The sequence below is a fragment of the Drosophila kikkawai genome, chromosome 4 (assembly GCF_030179895.1).
Source record: "Drosophila kikkawai strain 14028-0561.14 chromosome 4, DkikHiC1v2, whole genome shotgun sequence".
NCBI lineage: Eukaryota > Metazoa > Arthropoda > Insecta > Diptera > Drosophilidae > Drosophila > Drosophila kikkawai.
The window spans coordinates 116,351-135,846 of record NC_091732.1 but is presented as its reverse complement, the minus strand read 5'-3'; the positions used below and the strand labels follow the sequence as shown (position 1 = coordinate 135,846).

The following is a 19,496-nucleotide window of genomic DNA, read 5'->3' as shown; positions in this document are numbered from 1 at the left end:
TCATTGACAAGTTCACAAAATGGGTAGAGCTGACAGCAATACGGAAAGCGACCACAGACGCAGTCCTCAAAACGTTTCGGGAGAAAATACTAGCACGCACCGGGGCTCCAAAGGTGTTAATCTCAGACAACGGAGTACAGTTCACAAGCCACAAATTCAGGATGCAGATGTCAAAATGGGGAGTACACCAGCAGTTCACGGCTCCATATACACCGCAAGAAAACCCGACTGAACGTGCGAACCGAACCGTAAAAACCATGATCGCACAGTTCGCGGGAGAAAGGCACGACCGATGGGACGACGTACTACCGGAGCTGACCCTAGCATTTAACAGCAGCCGATCGGAATCAACTGGATACAGCCCGGCATACCTCACGTACGGGAGAGAACCAAGGCTGCCGGGAAGTCTGTTCGATGAAACAACGAAAGGCTCAGCGATAAACGAGGAGACCACGGAAGAAAGAATGGCGCGAATCAAGGAAACATGTGAGCTAGCAAGAAAGAACATGGAAAAAGCAGCGCAGGATCAAGCCAGAACATATAACCTGAGGAAACGCGAATGGAAGCCGAAAAAGGGGGACATGGTGTGGGTTCGACAACACCCACTGTCAAAAGCGTACGACAAGTTCTCTGCCAAGCTCGCACCGAAGTTTGAGGGTCCATTCAGAGTCATAAAGCTAGAGTCCCCAGTAATAGCAGTAGTAAAAGAGATAGGGTCGGGCAAGACACAAAGAGCATATGTAAATAACATGAAGAAATACTTAGGAGAACAGGGAATAGCACTCGACAACACCGAACCTAATAACACAAATACACTCACACAGGAACACTAGCACAATGGTCAAATTCAATAACGGGTCAACCCAGCTAGATTGGCAGGAGAAGTCATCAGAACCACCTCGAAAATTTAAACTGGCAAAGGAGGGGGGAGTGCGACGACCCACGTCGCAACAACAAATATAATCCATAAGTAGAATTAAGCTTTCAAATAAGATTAAGAATAGTAGTGGCAACGCCGGCCAAGGAATAGCGCGTCCAGCCCTGAACAGCTGACGATAATCGAATGGATACGATCGATCTGGCAACGCCCTGCCCATCGGCCATCGGGGAATTATCGATTATCGATCGGGGGAGAACAGCTGTCGACCGGCTATATAAAGCGACGCACCGGCCAGTGCAACTTCACTTTTGCAGAGCAGCCGAGCAGTGAACTGGTGAGTTAACAAGTAGTACTAATCGTAGACTTAGCAGTAGAATAAGGTTTGGCCCTGGCGGCGGACCTTAATAGCCAAGAAGGTAGGAAAGGTGAAGGTAGCGATAGGTCTAGATCTGGCCCCTGCAGGCGGATCTAACGAAGTAGCTGGGAGGAGCGGAGTTTGGCCCTAGTTGGCGGACTTCGCACAGATAGTCAGCCGTGGGACGAGGTCGGGCCCTTGCATGGCAGATCTCGCGGAAACAGGGTATCGAGCGCGGTCCGTATGACCACGCCGTACAGGTAGTATAGACTTGGGGTTCTGACCTGGCCCTTGGATGGCAGATCAGGAATAGGGGAGGGCGTCGAATGAGGTTCGCCACATTCGCCCAGCAAGCATAGGAGGGGAGAAGATCTGGCCCTTGCCGGCGGATCTTGATAGCAGAAAGGCGTTAGGGACGGTGCGAGCTTAGGCACGACGATCGCTCACCGCGAGTGACGTCACCCGGACCCACCTATCGTGACCACGACAGCGGCCCACCGCACCAGTCACGCACCCTAATCGCGTCGCCCGAACAGGGTATCCTCAAGCCGACTACGATACAGTCGCATCGCCCGAACAGGGTATTTACAAGCCGACTACGATACAGTCGCATCGCCCGAACAGGGTATTTACAAGCCGACTACGATACAGTCGCATCGCCCGAACGGGGTATTTACAAGCCGACTACGATACAGTCGCATCGCCCGAACAGGGTATTTACAAGCCGACTACGATACAGTCGCATCGCCCGAACAGGGTATTTACAAGCCGACCACGAGACAGTCGCATCACCCGAACAGGGTACTCACAAGCCGATCACCGACGATCGCATCACCGATACAGGGTATCGCCACACCGACGATCAGCAGTCGCATCGCCCGAGCAGGGTAACCACAAGTCGACCCACTGGACCCTAGTCGCAACGTCGCATCACCCACCACCGGGTATCATCGTCAGCCAGCCGGCTGAACACCATCGAAGACCGGGACACGGATCTACCCGCAACCAGGGTATCAACAAGACACCCCCACAGCAGCAACCACACTGTATTCTTTCCACAGGTTTCACTATATATCTTGATCAATAAAGCTTGTATTAAAATTACCTCTCGCCTCTTGCCTATTTACTGATTATTGGGACACGAGGGACTCGGACACTACAAATTTTCTGTACGAACCCCGACTCCGGCGAGCTAGGCCGAGCACCCCAAAAGAGGGTCGTTACACTGCTCCACCTGCTTTTTGCGCTTGCGTCAGCCCGTCTCTCTAGCTCGCTCTGGAGCGTTCTTAGGGAGATAGGGACGTTTTCTGTTCTTTCACTCGCCAGTCCAACGCCTTCCTTTGCAAGTTCGTCCGTGGTTTCGTTACTGTCTATGCCTTGGTGGCTGGGAACCCAGTAGATCCTCACTGACTTAGCCGTGCTTAGGCTATCTAGTGACTCCCTGCTTGCCAGTACACTTTTGAAACTAACCGCTGATGATTGCATGGTCAGCCTGGTTTTGTTAATTTTCGGGGGGATCCATTGCGGCACCTTGTGTCTCTTGGTGAAGAGAATAAGGTCCGTCTTACCCGCATTGATATTGAGTCCTACCTTCTCCGCCCACTCACATATCTCCCTGAGTGTTGTTTCCAAGATCGAGCTGAGGGTCGATGGACAGACTCCCGTGATAATTATGCTTATGTCATCCGCATAAGCTTTTATCTTTGGTGCTTTCCTCTCAAATCTCTTGATTAGGTCGTCTACCACCAGATTCCATAGGAGGGGCGACACAACCCCACCTTGCGGCGTGCCTCTGTGCGCTCCTCTCACCATGGAAGCGGTGCCCCAATCTGATTGTACCCGCCGGAAACTTTGAAGATTTTTTATCCACAAGTGGACGAGTTGGTCGCTTCTAGGCGATCCATTATTGCATCCGTGTTAAAGTTGTTGAATGCCCCGGATATGTCCACGAACACTTCAAGTGCATATTCCTTATTGTTTAGGGCTCTCTCAATGGTGGCTACCAACGAATGTAGTGCCGTCTCCACTGATTTCCCCTCCGTGTAGGCGTGCTGGTTGGTCGACAGTTGTCTCCCTACATCGTTCCTGATGTATAGGTCCAGCAGCTTTTCCAGCGTTTTAAGTAGGAATGCTTAAACAAGCTGTATATATTGCGTAGAGCCATGGGGTGATCACTTCCTTGGTTGCCTGCAGCATCCATGAGTTTCTCTGCGCCTTGCGTATTTCTTTCTTGTAGTCCCTAAGTAGGACTTTGTATTCCTCATTGATGATGTCATCTTTCGCCTGCTTGGCGATTTTGAAGAATTTTTTGAGTTTGTTGCGTCGGAGTGAAAGGTCTTTATTCCACCACGGTGGCCTGGTCCTCTTTCTCGTGTCCGATATAGGCATGATGCATGGTACGCATCCAGCAGTTCTTTGGAGAGGGTCTCTAGGGACTTTTCTATGTCTTCCGCGGATTCTACTATGCCCGGAGAGATCGCGAGCCGTGTCGCGATAGTCTCCTTGAACTTTCCCCAGTTAGTATTCCGGGGGTTCCTGAAGACTGATTGTTTTGGAGAGTGTTCGAATGCGTATTGGAACCGTATGTACTTATGATCTGTGAAGGATGGTCTCTCAAGGACTCTCCATTCTGATACCAAAGTACCTTGTCCCCTTACCAGAGTAAGATCTAGCACGTTTGAGGAGGTGGGACCTACATAGGTGTGTTCCTCCCCCACGTTTGCTATACTCAGGGTGGTTGAGAGTATAAAGTCGAAGAGGGACTCACCTCTGTCGTTTATGTCGGGGCTCCCCCATACGCAGTGGTGCGCGTTGGCGTCTGCACCCACGAGCAGTTGCTGGTCCTTCGGGCTGGCTTCTACCAAGCTCATGAGTTCTTCTGGTGGGGCCGTCCTGTCGTGTGCCATGTAGCAGGAAGCGACCAAAAGCCGCTTTTTCCCGCTCTTTAGCATCACGGTGAGGTCATCAGAGCTGTAATGAGACATACGGTTAGCGTGTAGACCCTTCCGTACAAGTACGGCGGTTCTATTCCTGCTTACCGTTGGTGGATGGAGCAAATTGTAATTTGCGGACTTCAGTCCGGCGATGGCATTGCCTGAGGCGATCCATAGCTCCTGGACCAAAGCTATGTCGACGGATCCATGCTCCATGGCTATGAGGTGTTCCGCCGACGCGACCTTGCTCTTATGGAGGTTGAGCTGCAGCACCCTGTAAGTCATGGGTAGTGGGCTCACTTCCATACGACGGGTTGACTACTACGGTCAGGTCACCGTCCTCTCCTTCGTCGGACTCATCCAACGTCAATTCCCGGTCGGCATCCACGATGGTTTCCATGGTCCTTCTTCACCACATCTACCTTCAGGTTGTGAGCATCCTTATCCCCGGGGTGGTGCTTTTTGAGGCGCAGGTATATGCTACCCATGCCCCACGCCATCTTCCCGTATAAAGGGGATAAAGGATGTCCTCTGCCTTCTTGTTTATCTGAAGGACAGCACTTTGCCCCTTCCTCCTTGGGTGATGCGGCCGCAACGTGCAGAACCTTCCAGTCGCGATTGGGATATCCGGGTTCTGACGCTGAAGCAGCTTCAGCGCCCGGTCCGCTTGGATTGCGATGGGGAAGAATACCTTCGCTTTTGGAGTGGATGGGATTAGCTCCCGGTCCACCACCTCTAGCTTGGCTCCCTCCTACAGCGCCTCCACCTGGTAGACCGCTTGCGTTAGCCACTTTCTCGTCGGGTCATCCATGCACTTTAGGATTTTGACCCCATTTAGTCACCCAGCGCCATCGAAGGTGGGCATGGGAGCTTCGGGATCATCCTCCATCCGTGCGTACAATGACTCAACGAGCCGCGCATGCTCCATCTTCCACTGCGCCTCGGTCAGGTTGCCGGCTTCATCGCTTCTGTCAATGAGGGCCACGATCAAGTGTCGTTTGGTCACCTCACTAACTTTTGCGGTTTTTTTTAAGCTTTTTCGCCATTTGGGGAGGGCCTGCCTCCTTAGGCCCGCGTTGCCGCTTGCTCCCCGGTGCGTCCATAGAGGCGCTTTCGGTTGAGCGTTGGCTTTTGTTGGCAAGCGTCTCCTCCACCTTGTTGGCGAATCCGCCAGTCGATCTCATGTGGGGGAGTTTGGCGAAGTGAAGCCTCCCCTGAGCGATTTTCTCCTCAGCCCAGGTACGCTTTGCCTTCTCCTCTGGGGATAAGGCGGCTTTTTCCTGAAGCCGATCCTGGATGCGGAGGGCAGCCTTGTACAGCGCCTTGGCCTTCATTCCCTCGCTTGAATGCTTTGGCCCGTCCCTGCGCTGGGAGCTGGTGCCTGGTTTCGGTGAGTGGAGAAGCTGCACGCTCTCAAGGTCCGAGTCTGTATCGACTATGGCACGTGAGCGGCTCAACTTGCCCGGCGTAGTTTTTCGGCAGTAGCGTTGCAACTGACATGACCTGCTCCCTTCACATCAGAGGTGTAACCGCTGGCGACACGCAGAGAGGATTGCTCCCCCGGCGGGCACGGCCCGCCGGTGGTAGCGGTCACGCCTTTCACCGACGTTTGGGCTGACATTCCAGCCCTGGTTTCTTCCTTTAAACCCTCCAGAATGGTTTCTTCTTCAGGGGTACCACCCACTTGAGTTTTATGCCTTCCGCCAGGCACCTCCACCCATGGCTAACGGCTCACTTCCTTAGGCTTTTTAGGGCAGAAGGAGTTGAACCGCGGCCTTTGCTAGACACTGTATTATTGCGGACGGGGCAAGCAGCAATGCATTACCCGTGTCCGGGCTAATATAGTGCCCATTGCCCAGCCGGCACCCTCGGGGAGGGTTCAGATGGAGGATTTTTGCCAGGCCCTGCATATATAATAACACTAGTCACATAAAAAAAAAAATATAGAATTAACGAGCCAAAAACGCAACTAATTCTGAAAAATCTACCTTGCCAATTCGAAAACAAAAAGTTTCCATCTCCGTATAAAAAAACTAATTCTGTTGACATGTTAGTTTAATTAAGTATTATTTAGTTTTACAAAAAGTAATTTTGTTAATGACTCGCCGCGATGTTGCATCTTTGGTCCGTAAGCATAATTTTAAGAGCCTAAAAAAGGCCCTTTCAACGCTTACTTGTGTTTGTGGCCAGCTGTTAATAGTTTGGATACTGAAATTTCTTTTCCTCCCAATACTCCATAATATTGGAGATCGAGGAAATTGGCTTTGCACTATAGCCATCTTGTAAAAGATAACTATGTACATAAATGTGTTTTTTGAATTCGAATACGGTTACACTGATTTCAAAATGTAAAAAATAATACAATTTCTAATATATACATAAGTTTATTTCTGAAGTTGTTGTCCAAATATTCCGGCATTTATGTACATACATATGTGCAGGCCTTTAATTTATGTTTTAACCCATTTAAGCATAAAGATTTATAATTACACCTGATTGACACATCTTACTCCGATTACTATGCATCAATAATTATAAACATTGGTACTGTAGGGTAGCTTTGCGGTCAATATAAAAGATTATGAAATAATATCGGTGAAAAGTCTAACACGGAACTTGTGAAGTACGGTTGAGTTATATTTTGATAAAAATAACATAAAAATCATCAATAATCATTACATTTAAAATTTATTTTTTGATCAAAAAAATTTTTTATTGAAAATTTTATACGTTCTTACTTAAATTTAATAATTATCTTTAAAAATCAAAATAAATTTTTATTGAAAATTTTATATTTTCTTACTTATATCTAATGATTATCTTTAAAAATAAAATAAGAAATTTTAAACATAAACAAAACCAATTAATTTTTATAATATAACTTATAATGATTACGGTGCCTGATATATACATATACATAGCATATAACATTTACATTTTACCTATACTTACTCAGGCCTGCTCCGGTAATCGAAAACGAAAGATTTTTTTTCGATTTGAAAAACGGGCACCTTTTTTGACCGGAATAAAAAGTAAATGGCTTTTTTATATGAAATCAGATCTTATTTTTAAAAGAAAAAAAATAGTTTACTCAGTGGTCTATTGATGTTTATTCCACTTCACCATAAGATCATTCTGGCAGGTAGTTATTTTATAAAAAAATTATTTTTGACCCCACCTCAGATTTGACAAAAAATTTTTGCCGTGTTCCCCAAGTTTTCTCGTTTTGGCGATAGGTCGATAAGTCCATCGCAAAGAGTTATCGCCAAAGTTGCCATATTGTTGGAGGAACGAAACAGACAGTTAAAAATACTTATAAAATATAAATGAATACATTAACAACTTTAAAGGAGCGCCAAAATGGTTGTTTATAAATAATACTATTTAATTTGATTAATTAAATTATCAAAATTAACCAAATAATTAATTGAGACCACCAGAATTAAAACTGTGAAAAGTGTGGCAGCATTTTAGATGCCTAGATTTGCTTAACTCTAGCATTTTTGGCCTTTTTCTGGCTGAAAAAACGTCAATTGTAAATATAATAGGCAGTACTTTACGTTGTTTGCTTATTACCAAAAACACAAGTTATAGGGTCTTCCCACACACTGGCAAAGCACATTCACCGTCCGTTAAACAAACGGTCCATAAGGTTTTGCCGTTCCGAATTTTCCCAAATGGACCGCCGTTAGATCAACATTAAAATCTAAACACGGTTTTTTTGGCGATAGTTAGGCGACACTTTTTCGATGCAGCTCTGATTCAAATTATTTGACCATTCACCACGAAAATGTAAACAAACTTGACGAGGAACAAATGAGATATGGAATTTAAAACTTGGCGCCAAAGCTACAAGCATGCCCAAAATAGTTGTTGGCGTTTTTATACCCTTGCAGGGTATTATAATTTCAGTCAGAAGTTTGCAACGCAGTGAAGGAGACGTTTCCGACCCTATAAAGTATATATATTATTGATCAGCATCAACAGCCGAGTCGATCTAGCCATGTCCGTCTGTCCGTCCGTCTGTCCGTTTCTACGCAAATTAGTCCCTCAGTTTTAAAGCTATCTGAATGAAACTTTGCATATAGTCTTCTATATACTCTCACTGCTATATGTGTCGGAACGGGCCGGATCGGACGACTATATCATATAGCTGCCATACAAATGTTCGATAAATTTGTAGAAAAAACATTATAACTTTGCTGTTTTTCAATATTTTTGCACCATTTTTTAGATATGGCCGTTTTATATTATTGCTGAATTTTGGTAAAAATTTTATGAAAATCGGACGACTATATGATATAGCTGCCATAGGAACGATCGAGAAATAAATAGAAAAAAAATTATAGCTTCGTTGTTTTTCAACGTATGTTTATCTACTCTGATATATAAGCTTTTTTTATTATTCTAGAATTTTGGTATAAATTTCATAAAAATCGGGCAACTATATCATATAGCTGCCATAGAAGCGATCAGTAAATGTATAAAATATGTAAACCTGGGAATGTAAAACTGTTACTGTCAAACTGTAAACATAATAAGTATAGGTAAAATGTAATGAAACTCTTTTTTGTGAGTGTTTTCAGCATTTAAATCTATACTATGAACATCAAAACCAATCTGCAAGGGTATACAAACTTCGGCGTGCCGAAGTTAGCTTCCTTTCTTGTTTCTGTATATTCTTACCCCAATATGTCCCCAATTGTTACTATTTAATATAAACCGCCTACCTCTACCTTATTTTAAAGATTTTGGATGCCTATACCACCTATAGACACTCTTCGGGGAATTTGCTCTTTGTTAGAGAAAAACTAAAATTCCTTAGTTCATTTAAATTTAGTGCGGAATGTTGAATGTGCTTTGACGTTGTGTGGGAACACGAGTTTCACATTTGTGAAAAATCACAAACGTTCCTCACAAATGTGCTGTGTGGGAAGACAGTATTAGCTGCTAGAGCAGTGAGAAACGATGAGAAAACGAAACATTCCTATAGCAAAAATTGGCCGAAAACCGGAGCAGCTAAAAACGAAAACGGTTCGTTTTTGCCCAAAACGAAAACGAAAAAATTTTACAATTACCGGGGCAGGATTAAATATAAAATGTCCATATCTCAAAAACGATGCAAAAATTTTGATAAACAGCCAAATTGTAATTTTTTTCTTAAAATTTATCGAACATTTATATCAAGAATATATATACTTTATAGGGTCTCCACTGCGTTGCAAACATCTGACTGAAATTATAATACCCTGCAAGGGTATAAAAATTATCATTATTTACGGTTCCTGATATATATAAAAGTTTTATACTCAGGCCTGCTCCGGTAATCGAAAACGGCAAGATTTTTTCGTTTTCGTTTTTGAAAAGGAGAAATTGGTGCTCCGGTAATCGAACACTAAAGATTTTTTCGATTTGAAAAACGGGCACCTTTTTCTGGACGGAATGAAAAGTAAATGGCTTATATGAAATCAGATCTTATTTACAAAAGGAAAAAAATAGTTTACTCAGTGGTCTATTGATGTTTATTCCACACCACCACAAGATCATTCTGGCACGTAGTTATTTATTAAAAAATTTATTTCTGACCCCACCTCAGATTTAACAACAAAATTTTTGCCGTGTTCAACCAGTTTTCTCGTTTCGGCGATAGGTCGATAAGTTCACCGCAAAAAGTTATCGCCAAGGTTGCCATATTGTTGGTGGAACGAAACAGCCAGTTAAAAATACTTATAAAATATAAATGAATACATTAATAACTTTAAAGGACCGCCAAAATGGTTGTTTATAATGAATGATATTTAATGTAATTACTTAAATGGTCCAAATTAACCAAATAATTATTTGAGACCACCGGAATTAAAACTGTGAAAAATGTGGCAGCATCTTAGATGCCTAGATTTGCTTAACTCTAGCATTTTTGGCCTTTTTCGGTTCGTTTTCGCCCAAAACGACATCGAAAAAATTTTACAATTATCGGAGCAGGCCTGACTTTCTTTTATTTTTTTAAAATTTATTTAACCAAAATGGCTCGATTCTTAATGATTCAATTGCAATCTGCAAGGGTATACAAATTTCGGCGTGCCGAAGTTAGCTTCCGTTTCTTTTTCTATTAATTTGACCAGAATGAATCGATTCTTAATGATCCAATTGCAAACTGCAATTTATATATAATATTCTTAATTTAGAAATATTCCAAAACAAGAAAGAAAGCTGGGAATGTAAAACTGTAACTGTCAAACTGTAAACATAATAAGTATAGGTAAACTGTAATGAAACTCTGTTTTGTGTGTGTTTTCAGCATTATAATTTATAATATAAATATCAAAACCAATCTGCAAGGGTATAAAAACTTCGGCTTGCCGAAGTTAGCTTTCTTTTTTGTTGAATTGGCATGAAACTTAAGTAACAAATAAACTAATTTTTTTAAAACATATAAAATATTTTTATATATAATAATATTAAAGTAAATTTTTAGAATTAAAAAGAATGTCGGAAAAAAGGCGAATCGCACCAAAGAAAAAATCACTTACCACAAGCTTTTTTGATATTGGCAAAAAAGATGATCAGAGTAAGTAAAGTATCTTTCTCCCTTTGTTATACAATAAATACATTATTCGAATATAATCTTTTATTGACAAAGTCGGGCGAGAAATGGAACTGTTTGGAGTATCATTGGAATTGTGCTTGGCAAGGGACACTAAGCGTAATGTTTATTCGGAAAATGAGAATCATTCAAAGCGTTCCTTAATGTCAATGTTTCGTGGAAGCCGTAGTAATCCCGGAAGTGTTATCAAGCTAAGCGATAATGTAAGTTTGTCTAATTTTTATTATCGCGAATGTAAGCTATTTTCGTGAAGCAAATGTTTCTAAACCCGTACAATATTTATTTTATATTAATTTTATACCCTTGCAGGGTATTATAATTTCAGTCAGAAGTTTGCAACGCAGTGAAGGAGACCTTTCCGACCCTATAAAGTATATATATTATTGATCAGCATCAACAGCCGAGTCGATCTAGCCATGTCCGTCTGTCCGTTTCTACGCAAACTAGTCCCTCAGTATTAAAGCTATCTGAATGAAACTTTGCATAAAGTCTTCTATATACTCTCACTGCTATATATGTCGAAACGGGCCGGATCGGACGACTATATCATATAGCTGCCATACAAATGTTCGATATATCTTATAGCTGCAATAGGAACGATCGGGAAATTAATAGAAAATAATTATAACTTCGTTGTTTTTCAACCTATTTTTATCTTCTCTGAGATATAAGCTTATTTTATTAGTTCAAAATGTTGGTATAAATTTCATGAAAATCCGACAACTATATCATATAGCTGCCATATAAACCGATCGGCAGAAGTAGAGAAAATGTAAAACTGGGAATGTAAACCTGTAACTTTCAAACTCTCAACATAATAAGTATAGGTAAAATTTAATGAAATAATATCTGCAAGGGTAAACAACCCTAAAGAATTTTCAGAATTTGGGGTTAAATTTTATGAAAATATATATATCTATATCTTATAGCTGCCATAGGAACGATCGGGAAATTAGTAGAAAAAAAAATTATAAGTTCGTTGTTTCATCTACTTTGAGATATAGGCTTATTTTATTATCTGAATTTTGGTATACATTTTATGAAAATCGGACAACTATATCACATAGCTGCCATAGAAGCGGTCGGTAGATGTAGAGATAATGTAAAGCTGGGAATATAAAACTGTTACTGTCAAACTGTAAACAATAAGTACAGGTAACATGTATTGAAACTCTGTTTTGTGAGTGTTTTTAGTATTTAAATTTATAATATAAATATCAAAACCAAATTATTATATGCTAAGTATAAATATACAACTTTTATATATATTCTTTTATTTTTTTCGAATTATTTAACCAGAATGGCTCGATTCTTAATGATCCAATTGCAATCTGCAAGGGTATACAAACTTCGGCGTGCCGAAGTTAGCTTCCGTTCTTGTTTTTTTTTCTTAAATAGCAAAAATTGGGTTTCAGGAAAAGCAATTTAACTTGCGAAAGTAAGGTCCCTCATTGGTTGTTCTTTTTAACCCTAGACGGTCATGCTTCGTCGATTCGACAACAACAACATTATTGCAAATCCGCCGCCGCTGTTTCGTATTTGAGAGGGACTATTTAAGGGTTGTCAGCGTACAAAAAAATATGCGGTGGAATATGTTTCACGTTAATTTTAAACACTCGTTGTACTAATTGGTCTTTTATTACAAGAACTATTATTAACCTATGCTAAAAAAATAGTTTTGTTCAAAATATCTCCAAAATTATTGTACAAAACTGTGCGTGATGTGAAGGGTATTTTTTTCCTTGACCTCAGCAACTCTTTTATGAGCTGGAAAAAAGGCACCAAGGGGAAATTTTACAAAAGGTCCCTAAATCAACAAGGAAAATTCGCTTATGTTAAAGGGAAATCCGCAAATGTTATCAAATTCACTTCCGAGTGGAAACTAGAAAAGGCCTGTATACTTATTTTAAAATTGGCGTGGTCGATTCGACGAAGCATAACCTTAACTTAGGAAAAATAAGCACGACTGTCTAGGGTTAATATGAAAGTAGACAGAGAAAGGTTTAATTAAGCTCAATATCATTTATGGTATGCCAGCGGTTTTCAATTTTGACCGTGATTTTCTCGAAATTGATACATGATGGAGACTTTTCGTTTTCGAATTAGCAATGTACAGACTAAGATTTTTCAGAATTCGTCGCGCTTTATCTCTGATTTTTTTTCTCGACCTGTGTATCATAATTACTCAAAAAACGGAATATATATATTTTTAATTATATATTTTTTAGGTACGATCTTGTGAAAGTTTACCTACCAAGTCGTTGGAAAATGGGCCTTTGGAAAACTGCGAGCGATTCTGCGACCCTCTTAAAGCAGAGCAATCAGAACATAACTATAATAGACCCTATCAAGATCTTAAGGTGCCCATATTTGTTTACAGCTGTATCGAGCATTTAGAAGAAAATGGATTGCAGAAGGTCGGACTTTTTCGTGTAAGCTCATCTAAAAAGCGTATCAAGCAGGTATGTCTTCCTTCCTCTAAAATACTTTCACTATTTTTCAATTTTTACTGTAGTTGCGAGAAGAATTCGATAACGGTAATGGATATTTGAGAATTCCTGTCAATACATGTCCACACGATGTTGCCACCCTGCTTAAAGAATTTCTTAGAGATCTTCCCGAACCTCTTTTGTGCACGACGCTATATTCAACCTTCCTAGAAACCCAACGTGCGTAAAAACAAATTAAGTGTTTTATATGTTATAATTAAACAAGGAAAGAAGCCAGCTAGGGAAAGGCCAATTTTATAGTTATACCTTTGCAGTTTGCAGTTGGATCGATTCAATTGAGATGTATAAAATATTTATATATAAAAACAACAACCCCAACTACAATTCATCCATTGTACTAAGAAAATGTACATAAATAGGTCACACAGACGACACAATAGTCAGCTTTTGACCCCAAAAAGTAAAAAAAAAAGAATTATTTGTTAATGCTATTATCTAAATATATTGGACCTTTTATAGTTTCCAATTCCACAAACTCCCACCGACTCAGATTTGATAACATTTGCGAATTTCTCGTTATCCTAATAAGGGGATGATCAAATTTTACCCCGCTGTAGTTTCTAATTCATAGCTAGTAATTGTGCACTAATTAAATTTATAATATGTATACGATAATAATATATATTATAGGATAGAATTTTCAAGGTTGTGGAAAAAGGTCCCTTCGCATATAGTAATGTTTAGTTCAGCTTCTAGATTAATTTGGCTGGTGTTTTAAATAAAAACACTTTTTATAAACTTTAAGCTAATAGCTCTTTTAATGATCTTTAAATTTTTCTACAACCTCAGCCACTCTATTCTCCAGCATTTTGCCACCAGCACAGCTGACTGCAATTAAAAATATGTCATTACTAGCGAATCTCAGAAAAAGCTTACCCATTTGTTAAGAGCGGCCAACTTAAATTATTTGGGCATTTATCGGAAATTAAACAAAAGTGAAAGGGAAATCCGCAAATGTTATCAAATTCAAATATTTCTGGGGGAACATGTACATCCTAATATATTGTTAAAAATTTTATGAAAATCTGATGAATATATTATACTGCAAGAGCTACTGTATGGTATGCGAATCTGAGAAAATTATATCAGAAGTTTGGTCTTAAAATATGTATATACAATCTATACACCCCATTAAGGTTTTTGATTCCCAGTTCGATCCAATTGCCATCTGTAAGAGTGTCCAAGCTCAGGCTTCTCCAATTCAGCTACCATTCCCGGTTAATAATAATAACAAATTGAAATTTGCAGGTATACGAAATCGACGTTTGCAACTCGAGGCTATATCACATTTAATAAGACTACTTCCGATTCCCCATAGAGACACGCTTTATGTCCTACTCGTATTTCTTGCCAAAGTGGCAGCACACAGCGACGATGTATGCGATGCTGATGGAAATTGTTTAATAAATGGCAATAAAATGGATAGCAGTAATCTGGCAACAGTCTTTGCTCCGAATATTTTGCGCAACACAACATTAGCGTTAGATAAAACAAGAGAGCAACAGCAGATGAGCGATGCAATTAATGTAGTCAGGTATGTTTATTTTATGTAAGTTGCGCAGTTTTTTTTTTTTACATTTTGTAGATTTTTTATACCCTTGCATGGTAGGAGAATTTTAGGCAGAAGCTTGCAACGCAGTGAATATATATATAAATTTTTGATTAGCATCAACAGTAGAGTCGATTTAGCCATGTCCGTCTGTCCGTCTGTATGTCCGTTTCTACGCAAACTATCTGCAATGTTTCAACCAGACAGCTTGAGAACTGAGAGACTAGTTTTGAAGCTATCTGGATGAAACATTGCAGATAGTCTTCTGAATACTCTCACTGCTATATAATAGGGTTTTCCCACACACCGTCAAAGCGCATCCACCGTCCGTTAAACAAACGGTCCATAAGGTTTTGCCGTTCCGAATTTTCTCAAATGGACCGGAATCAAAGCGCATCTAAATCTAACGACCGTTTGTTTGGTGATGGTTAGGCGATAGTTTTTCGATGCAACTCTGATTTATTCTTCTTAACAGTGTAAATTTGACCAACACTACAAAAATGTAAACAAACTTGGCGAGGAACAAATGAAATATGGAATTTAAAATGTGGCGGTAAATGCTCCATTTCAATTTTGCAAAAGCCAATTCGACAGCCTTTGTTTACGTTTTCATGAGCCACAGCTGATCGATCAGCAGGATGCAGATGCACTTTAACGCAGCTTTGTGGGAACACGAGTTTCGCATCTGCGAAAAATCCCAACCGTTCCTCACAGATGCGCTGTGTGGGAAGACAGTATAAGTCGGAATGGGCCAGATCGAACGACTATATCATATATATAGATGCCATACAAATGATCGACAAATTTTTAGAAAAAATTATAACGCGTTTGTTTTTCAATATATTTTCAATATTTTTGAGATGTGGTCATTTTTTATTATTTCAGAATTTTGGTTTTAATTTTATGAAAATCGGACGTCTATATCTTATAGCTGACATAGGACCGATTAAAAAAAAATAATAGAAAAAAAATTATAACTTCGTTGTGTATCAACGTATTTTTATATTTTAGAAGTTTGGTATAAATTTTATGAAAATCTGACAGCTATATCATATAGCTACCATAGAAGCGATATGTAGCTATACAGAAAATGTAATGCTGGGAATGTGTAACTGTAACTGTCAAACTGTAAAAATAATAATTATAGGTAAAAGTAATGAAACTCTGTTTTGTGTGTGTTTTCAGCATTTAAATTTATAATATAAATATCAAAACCAAATTATGATATGCTATGTATAAATATACAACTTTTATATATTTTCTTATATATATTTTTTTCTATTAATTTAACTAGATTGGCTCGATTCCAATTGCAATCTGCAAGGGCGTGCCGAAGTTAGCTTCCTTTCTTGTTATATTCTTAAAATCTAACTACTACAGCAACTTTAGGCCTTAAGCTACTTTAAACGAAATGTTTTAAAATATACTTAATAAAATTTGGCATAACTTTGTTATAGTTTTTCTGCGAATTTGTTTTTGTTATCTCTTATAAATATTTGTAAAGTTCTGCAGGACTTGAGGTCTCAGTCAGCTTGGATTTAATAAAAATCAAAGGGACTTTGGTCAAAAACAACCAATTTGCAATAGTTATGGGGCTATGACATTGTAATGCAGTTTTCATTAATTTTCATTAATTAGCTTGAAACTTTGAAAGAGACAACTACAATATATGCTTTTGCTTGGATTATTTTGGTAACACGACTATGCAAGTGGTCTGCTGATTTCGGTAGCGCCAATGAAACGATCGTAACCACAGCTGCTACTTCTCTATTGACAAGTTCATTTTCTTGTTTTTGACCAAAGTCGCGCCTTTGATTTTAATTAAATTTAATTACTGCGCTTAGCTTGTTTCTTCTGTCTAATTTCATTATTTTTATACCCTTGCAGGGTATTATAATTTTAGTCAGAAGTTTGCAACTCAGTGAAGGAGACATTTCCGACCCTATAAAGTATATATATTCTTGATCAGCATCAACAGCCGAGTCGATCTAGCCATGTCCGTCTGTCCGTCTGTCCGTCTGTCTGTCTGTCCGTCTGTCTGTCTGTCCGTCTGTCTGTCTGTTTCTACGCAAACTAGTCCCTCAGTTTTAAAGCTATCTGAATGAAACTTTGCATATAGTCTTCTACTCTCACTGCTATATATGTCGGAAAGGCCGGATCGGACGACTATATCATATAGCTGCCATACAAATGTTCGAGAAATTTTTAGAAAAAAAATTATAACTTTGCTGTTTTTCAACATTTTTGCACCATTTTTTAGATATTGTCATTTAAAATTATTTCTAAATTTAAATCTATAATATAAACATCAAAACCAATCTGCAAGGGTATACAAAATTCGGTGTGCCGAAGTTAGCTTCCTTTCTTGTTATCAAATCAAGTAGAAATCCACTTGATCAACATGACCGGGAAACCCAAAAGACAATGTTTTTTCAACAGTAACTGATGATTCACCGAATCAAAGGCTTTGCTGAAATCTGTAAAGATAACATCGGTTTGGGTGTTATTTTTAAACGCGTTTCTAATGACTCAAGGAGATTTGTAGACGTTGATCTGCGTTTCATAAAGCCGTGCTGTGAGGGGGACATTCATTATTGAGCTACATTGGTGCTGAAGCTGAGTAGTGATTCGCACTAAGTATTGCTATACCTATATAGTGTTTAATATTAGATTTACTGTTCTTTTTATGAAGGGGAATGATAAAGGATTCTTTCCAAACTTCGGGGGAAAACGAATACTGAAGTGATAACTGAAAATGTCTAAAGAGTGGTCTACATAACGCGGTAGCACAATTTCTCAGAACTGAGCTAGGTACAAGATCTGAACCAAAGGAGAAGGATTGCGGGCATAAAAATGCAATTGGACGCGAAAAATTGCTTTGGATTAGCCTGAAAACCAATTTTGCACCGATTTAAGTAATTTCTGTAGCATTCAGAATTGTGTGTAAAAAAATTTAAACAAGCAATTAAATATCTCGAATGGTCGACTTGAAGACCAGTTGTACTATACTTCTTAGAGAGTCTGGATTTCAAATTTTTTAGATAAGAAAAGCATCAACAGACGAGCCGATATAGTCATGACCGTCTGTCTGTCTATCCACCTTTTCGTTTCTACGCAAGCTAGTTCCTCAGTTTTGAAGCTAGTCATTCAGTTTTAAAACTATCTGAATGAAACTGTGCAAAAAGTCTTCTGACTAATTTTACTACTTTTTATACCCTTGCAGGGTATTATAATTTCAGTCAGAAGTTTGCAACGCAGTGAAGGAGACGTTTCCGACCCTATAAAGTATATATATTCTTGATCAGCATCAACAGCCGAGTCGATCTAGACGTCCGTCTGTCTGTCTGTCCGTCTGCCTGTCTGTCTGTCTGTTTCTACGCAAACTAGTCCCTCAGTTTTAAAGCTATCTGAATGAAACTTTGCATATAGTCTTCTATATGCTCTCTCTATATATGTCGGAACGGGCCGGATCGGACGACTATATCATATAGCTGCCATACAAATGTTCGATATATTTTTAGAAAAAAAATTATAACTTTGCTGTTTTTCAACATTTTTGCACCATTTTTTAGATATTGCCGTTTTATATTATTCCAGATTTTTTGTAAAAATTTTATGAAAATCGGACGACTATATGATATAGCTGCCATAGGAACGATCGAGAAATAAATAGGAAAAAAATTATAGCTTCGTTGTTTTTCAACGTATGTTTATCTACTCTGAGATATAAGCTTTTTTTATTATTCTAGAATTTTGGTATAAATTTCATAAAAATCGGACAACTATATCTTATAGCTACCATAGAAGCGATCGGTAAATGTATAAATTATATAAAGTTGGGAATGTAAAACTGTAACTGTCAAACTGTAAACATAATAAGTATAGGTAAAATGTAATGAAACTATGTTTTGTGAGCGTTTTCAGCATTTAAATCTATAATATAAACATCGAAACCAATCTGCAAGGGTATACAAACTTCGGCGTGCCGAAGTTAGCTTCCTTTCTTGTTTTTTTTTTTTTTTGGTCAAAAAAAAAAAATAATGAAGTTTTATTAGACCAGTGCACCGTTACCTAAATATTTTGCAACTAAAGTAAATTCTATGTTTACAATGCTGAGTTATGGAGGAGTATTAAGTTAAGTTATGTTTACATAATTTGAAACGCTTTTCATGTTTTGTCTGATATGTTATGTCCAGACCCGGTCAGGGAAGTCTTGAAGGTGGTGACGCTTGAGTCTTCTTCTAACTCGTGTTCTATGTTCAGAGGTGGCTAAGCTTCTTGCCAGACTTTTAGGGTGATTGTTTAGTTTTTCCGTATATTTTGTTGAAATAGTGTGAAGATTGTCGCCAAGTTTGGGCACCTTCTGGTCTCGTTCTATGTCACTAGTCCGTATGTACCAAGGAGCCCCAGAGATCCCCCTTAACGTTTTTGCTTGAAGAATCCTAATCTTGTTCAAATGACATCTTGCAGGAATTCCATAAATTTGAAGGCCATAAAACAGGGAGGGGGCTAGAATTGACTTATATATCATGACCTTGGAGTAAAGCGATAGTTTGTTGCAGGATGCAAGGAGCCATGCCATCCGGGAAACCTTAGCCGTAAAAGCATGCTGAATATTCGCAACATGCCTGCCGAATGTAAGTTTACGGTCCAAGGTAACGCCAA

General features: G+C 39.4%; 1 protein-coding gene across 5 annotated transcripts in view; it reads left to right on the top strand.

Moving 5' to 3' along the window:
* The window catches only part of RhoGAP102A (Rho GTPase activating protein at 102A), a 56,827-nt gene that overhangs the window by 34,391 nt on the left and 2,940 nt on the right, over nucleotides 1-19,496 (top strand). For 2 of the 5 annotated variants that reach the window (XM_070287707.1, XM_017178100.3), the window contains exons 4-8: nucleotides 10,644-10,736; nucleotides 10,809-10,975; nucleotides 13,001-13,234; nucleotides 13,288-13,441; nucleotides 14,531-14,816. In XM_070287707.1, the coding sequence (XP_070143808.1) occupies nucleotides 10,644-10,736; nucleotides 10,809-10,975; nucleotides 13,001-13,234; nucleotides 13,288-13,441; nucleotides 14,531-14,816 (934 nt within the window). Of the gene's footprint in view, nucleotides 1-10,632; nucleotides 10,737-10,808; nucleotides 10,976-13,000; nucleotides 13,235-13,287; nucleotides 13,442-14,530; nucleotides 14,817-19,496 lie in introns of those variants that run through there. The other 3 variants (XM_041776628.2, XM_070287708.1, XM_070287709.1) reach the window with 3 other exon arrangements.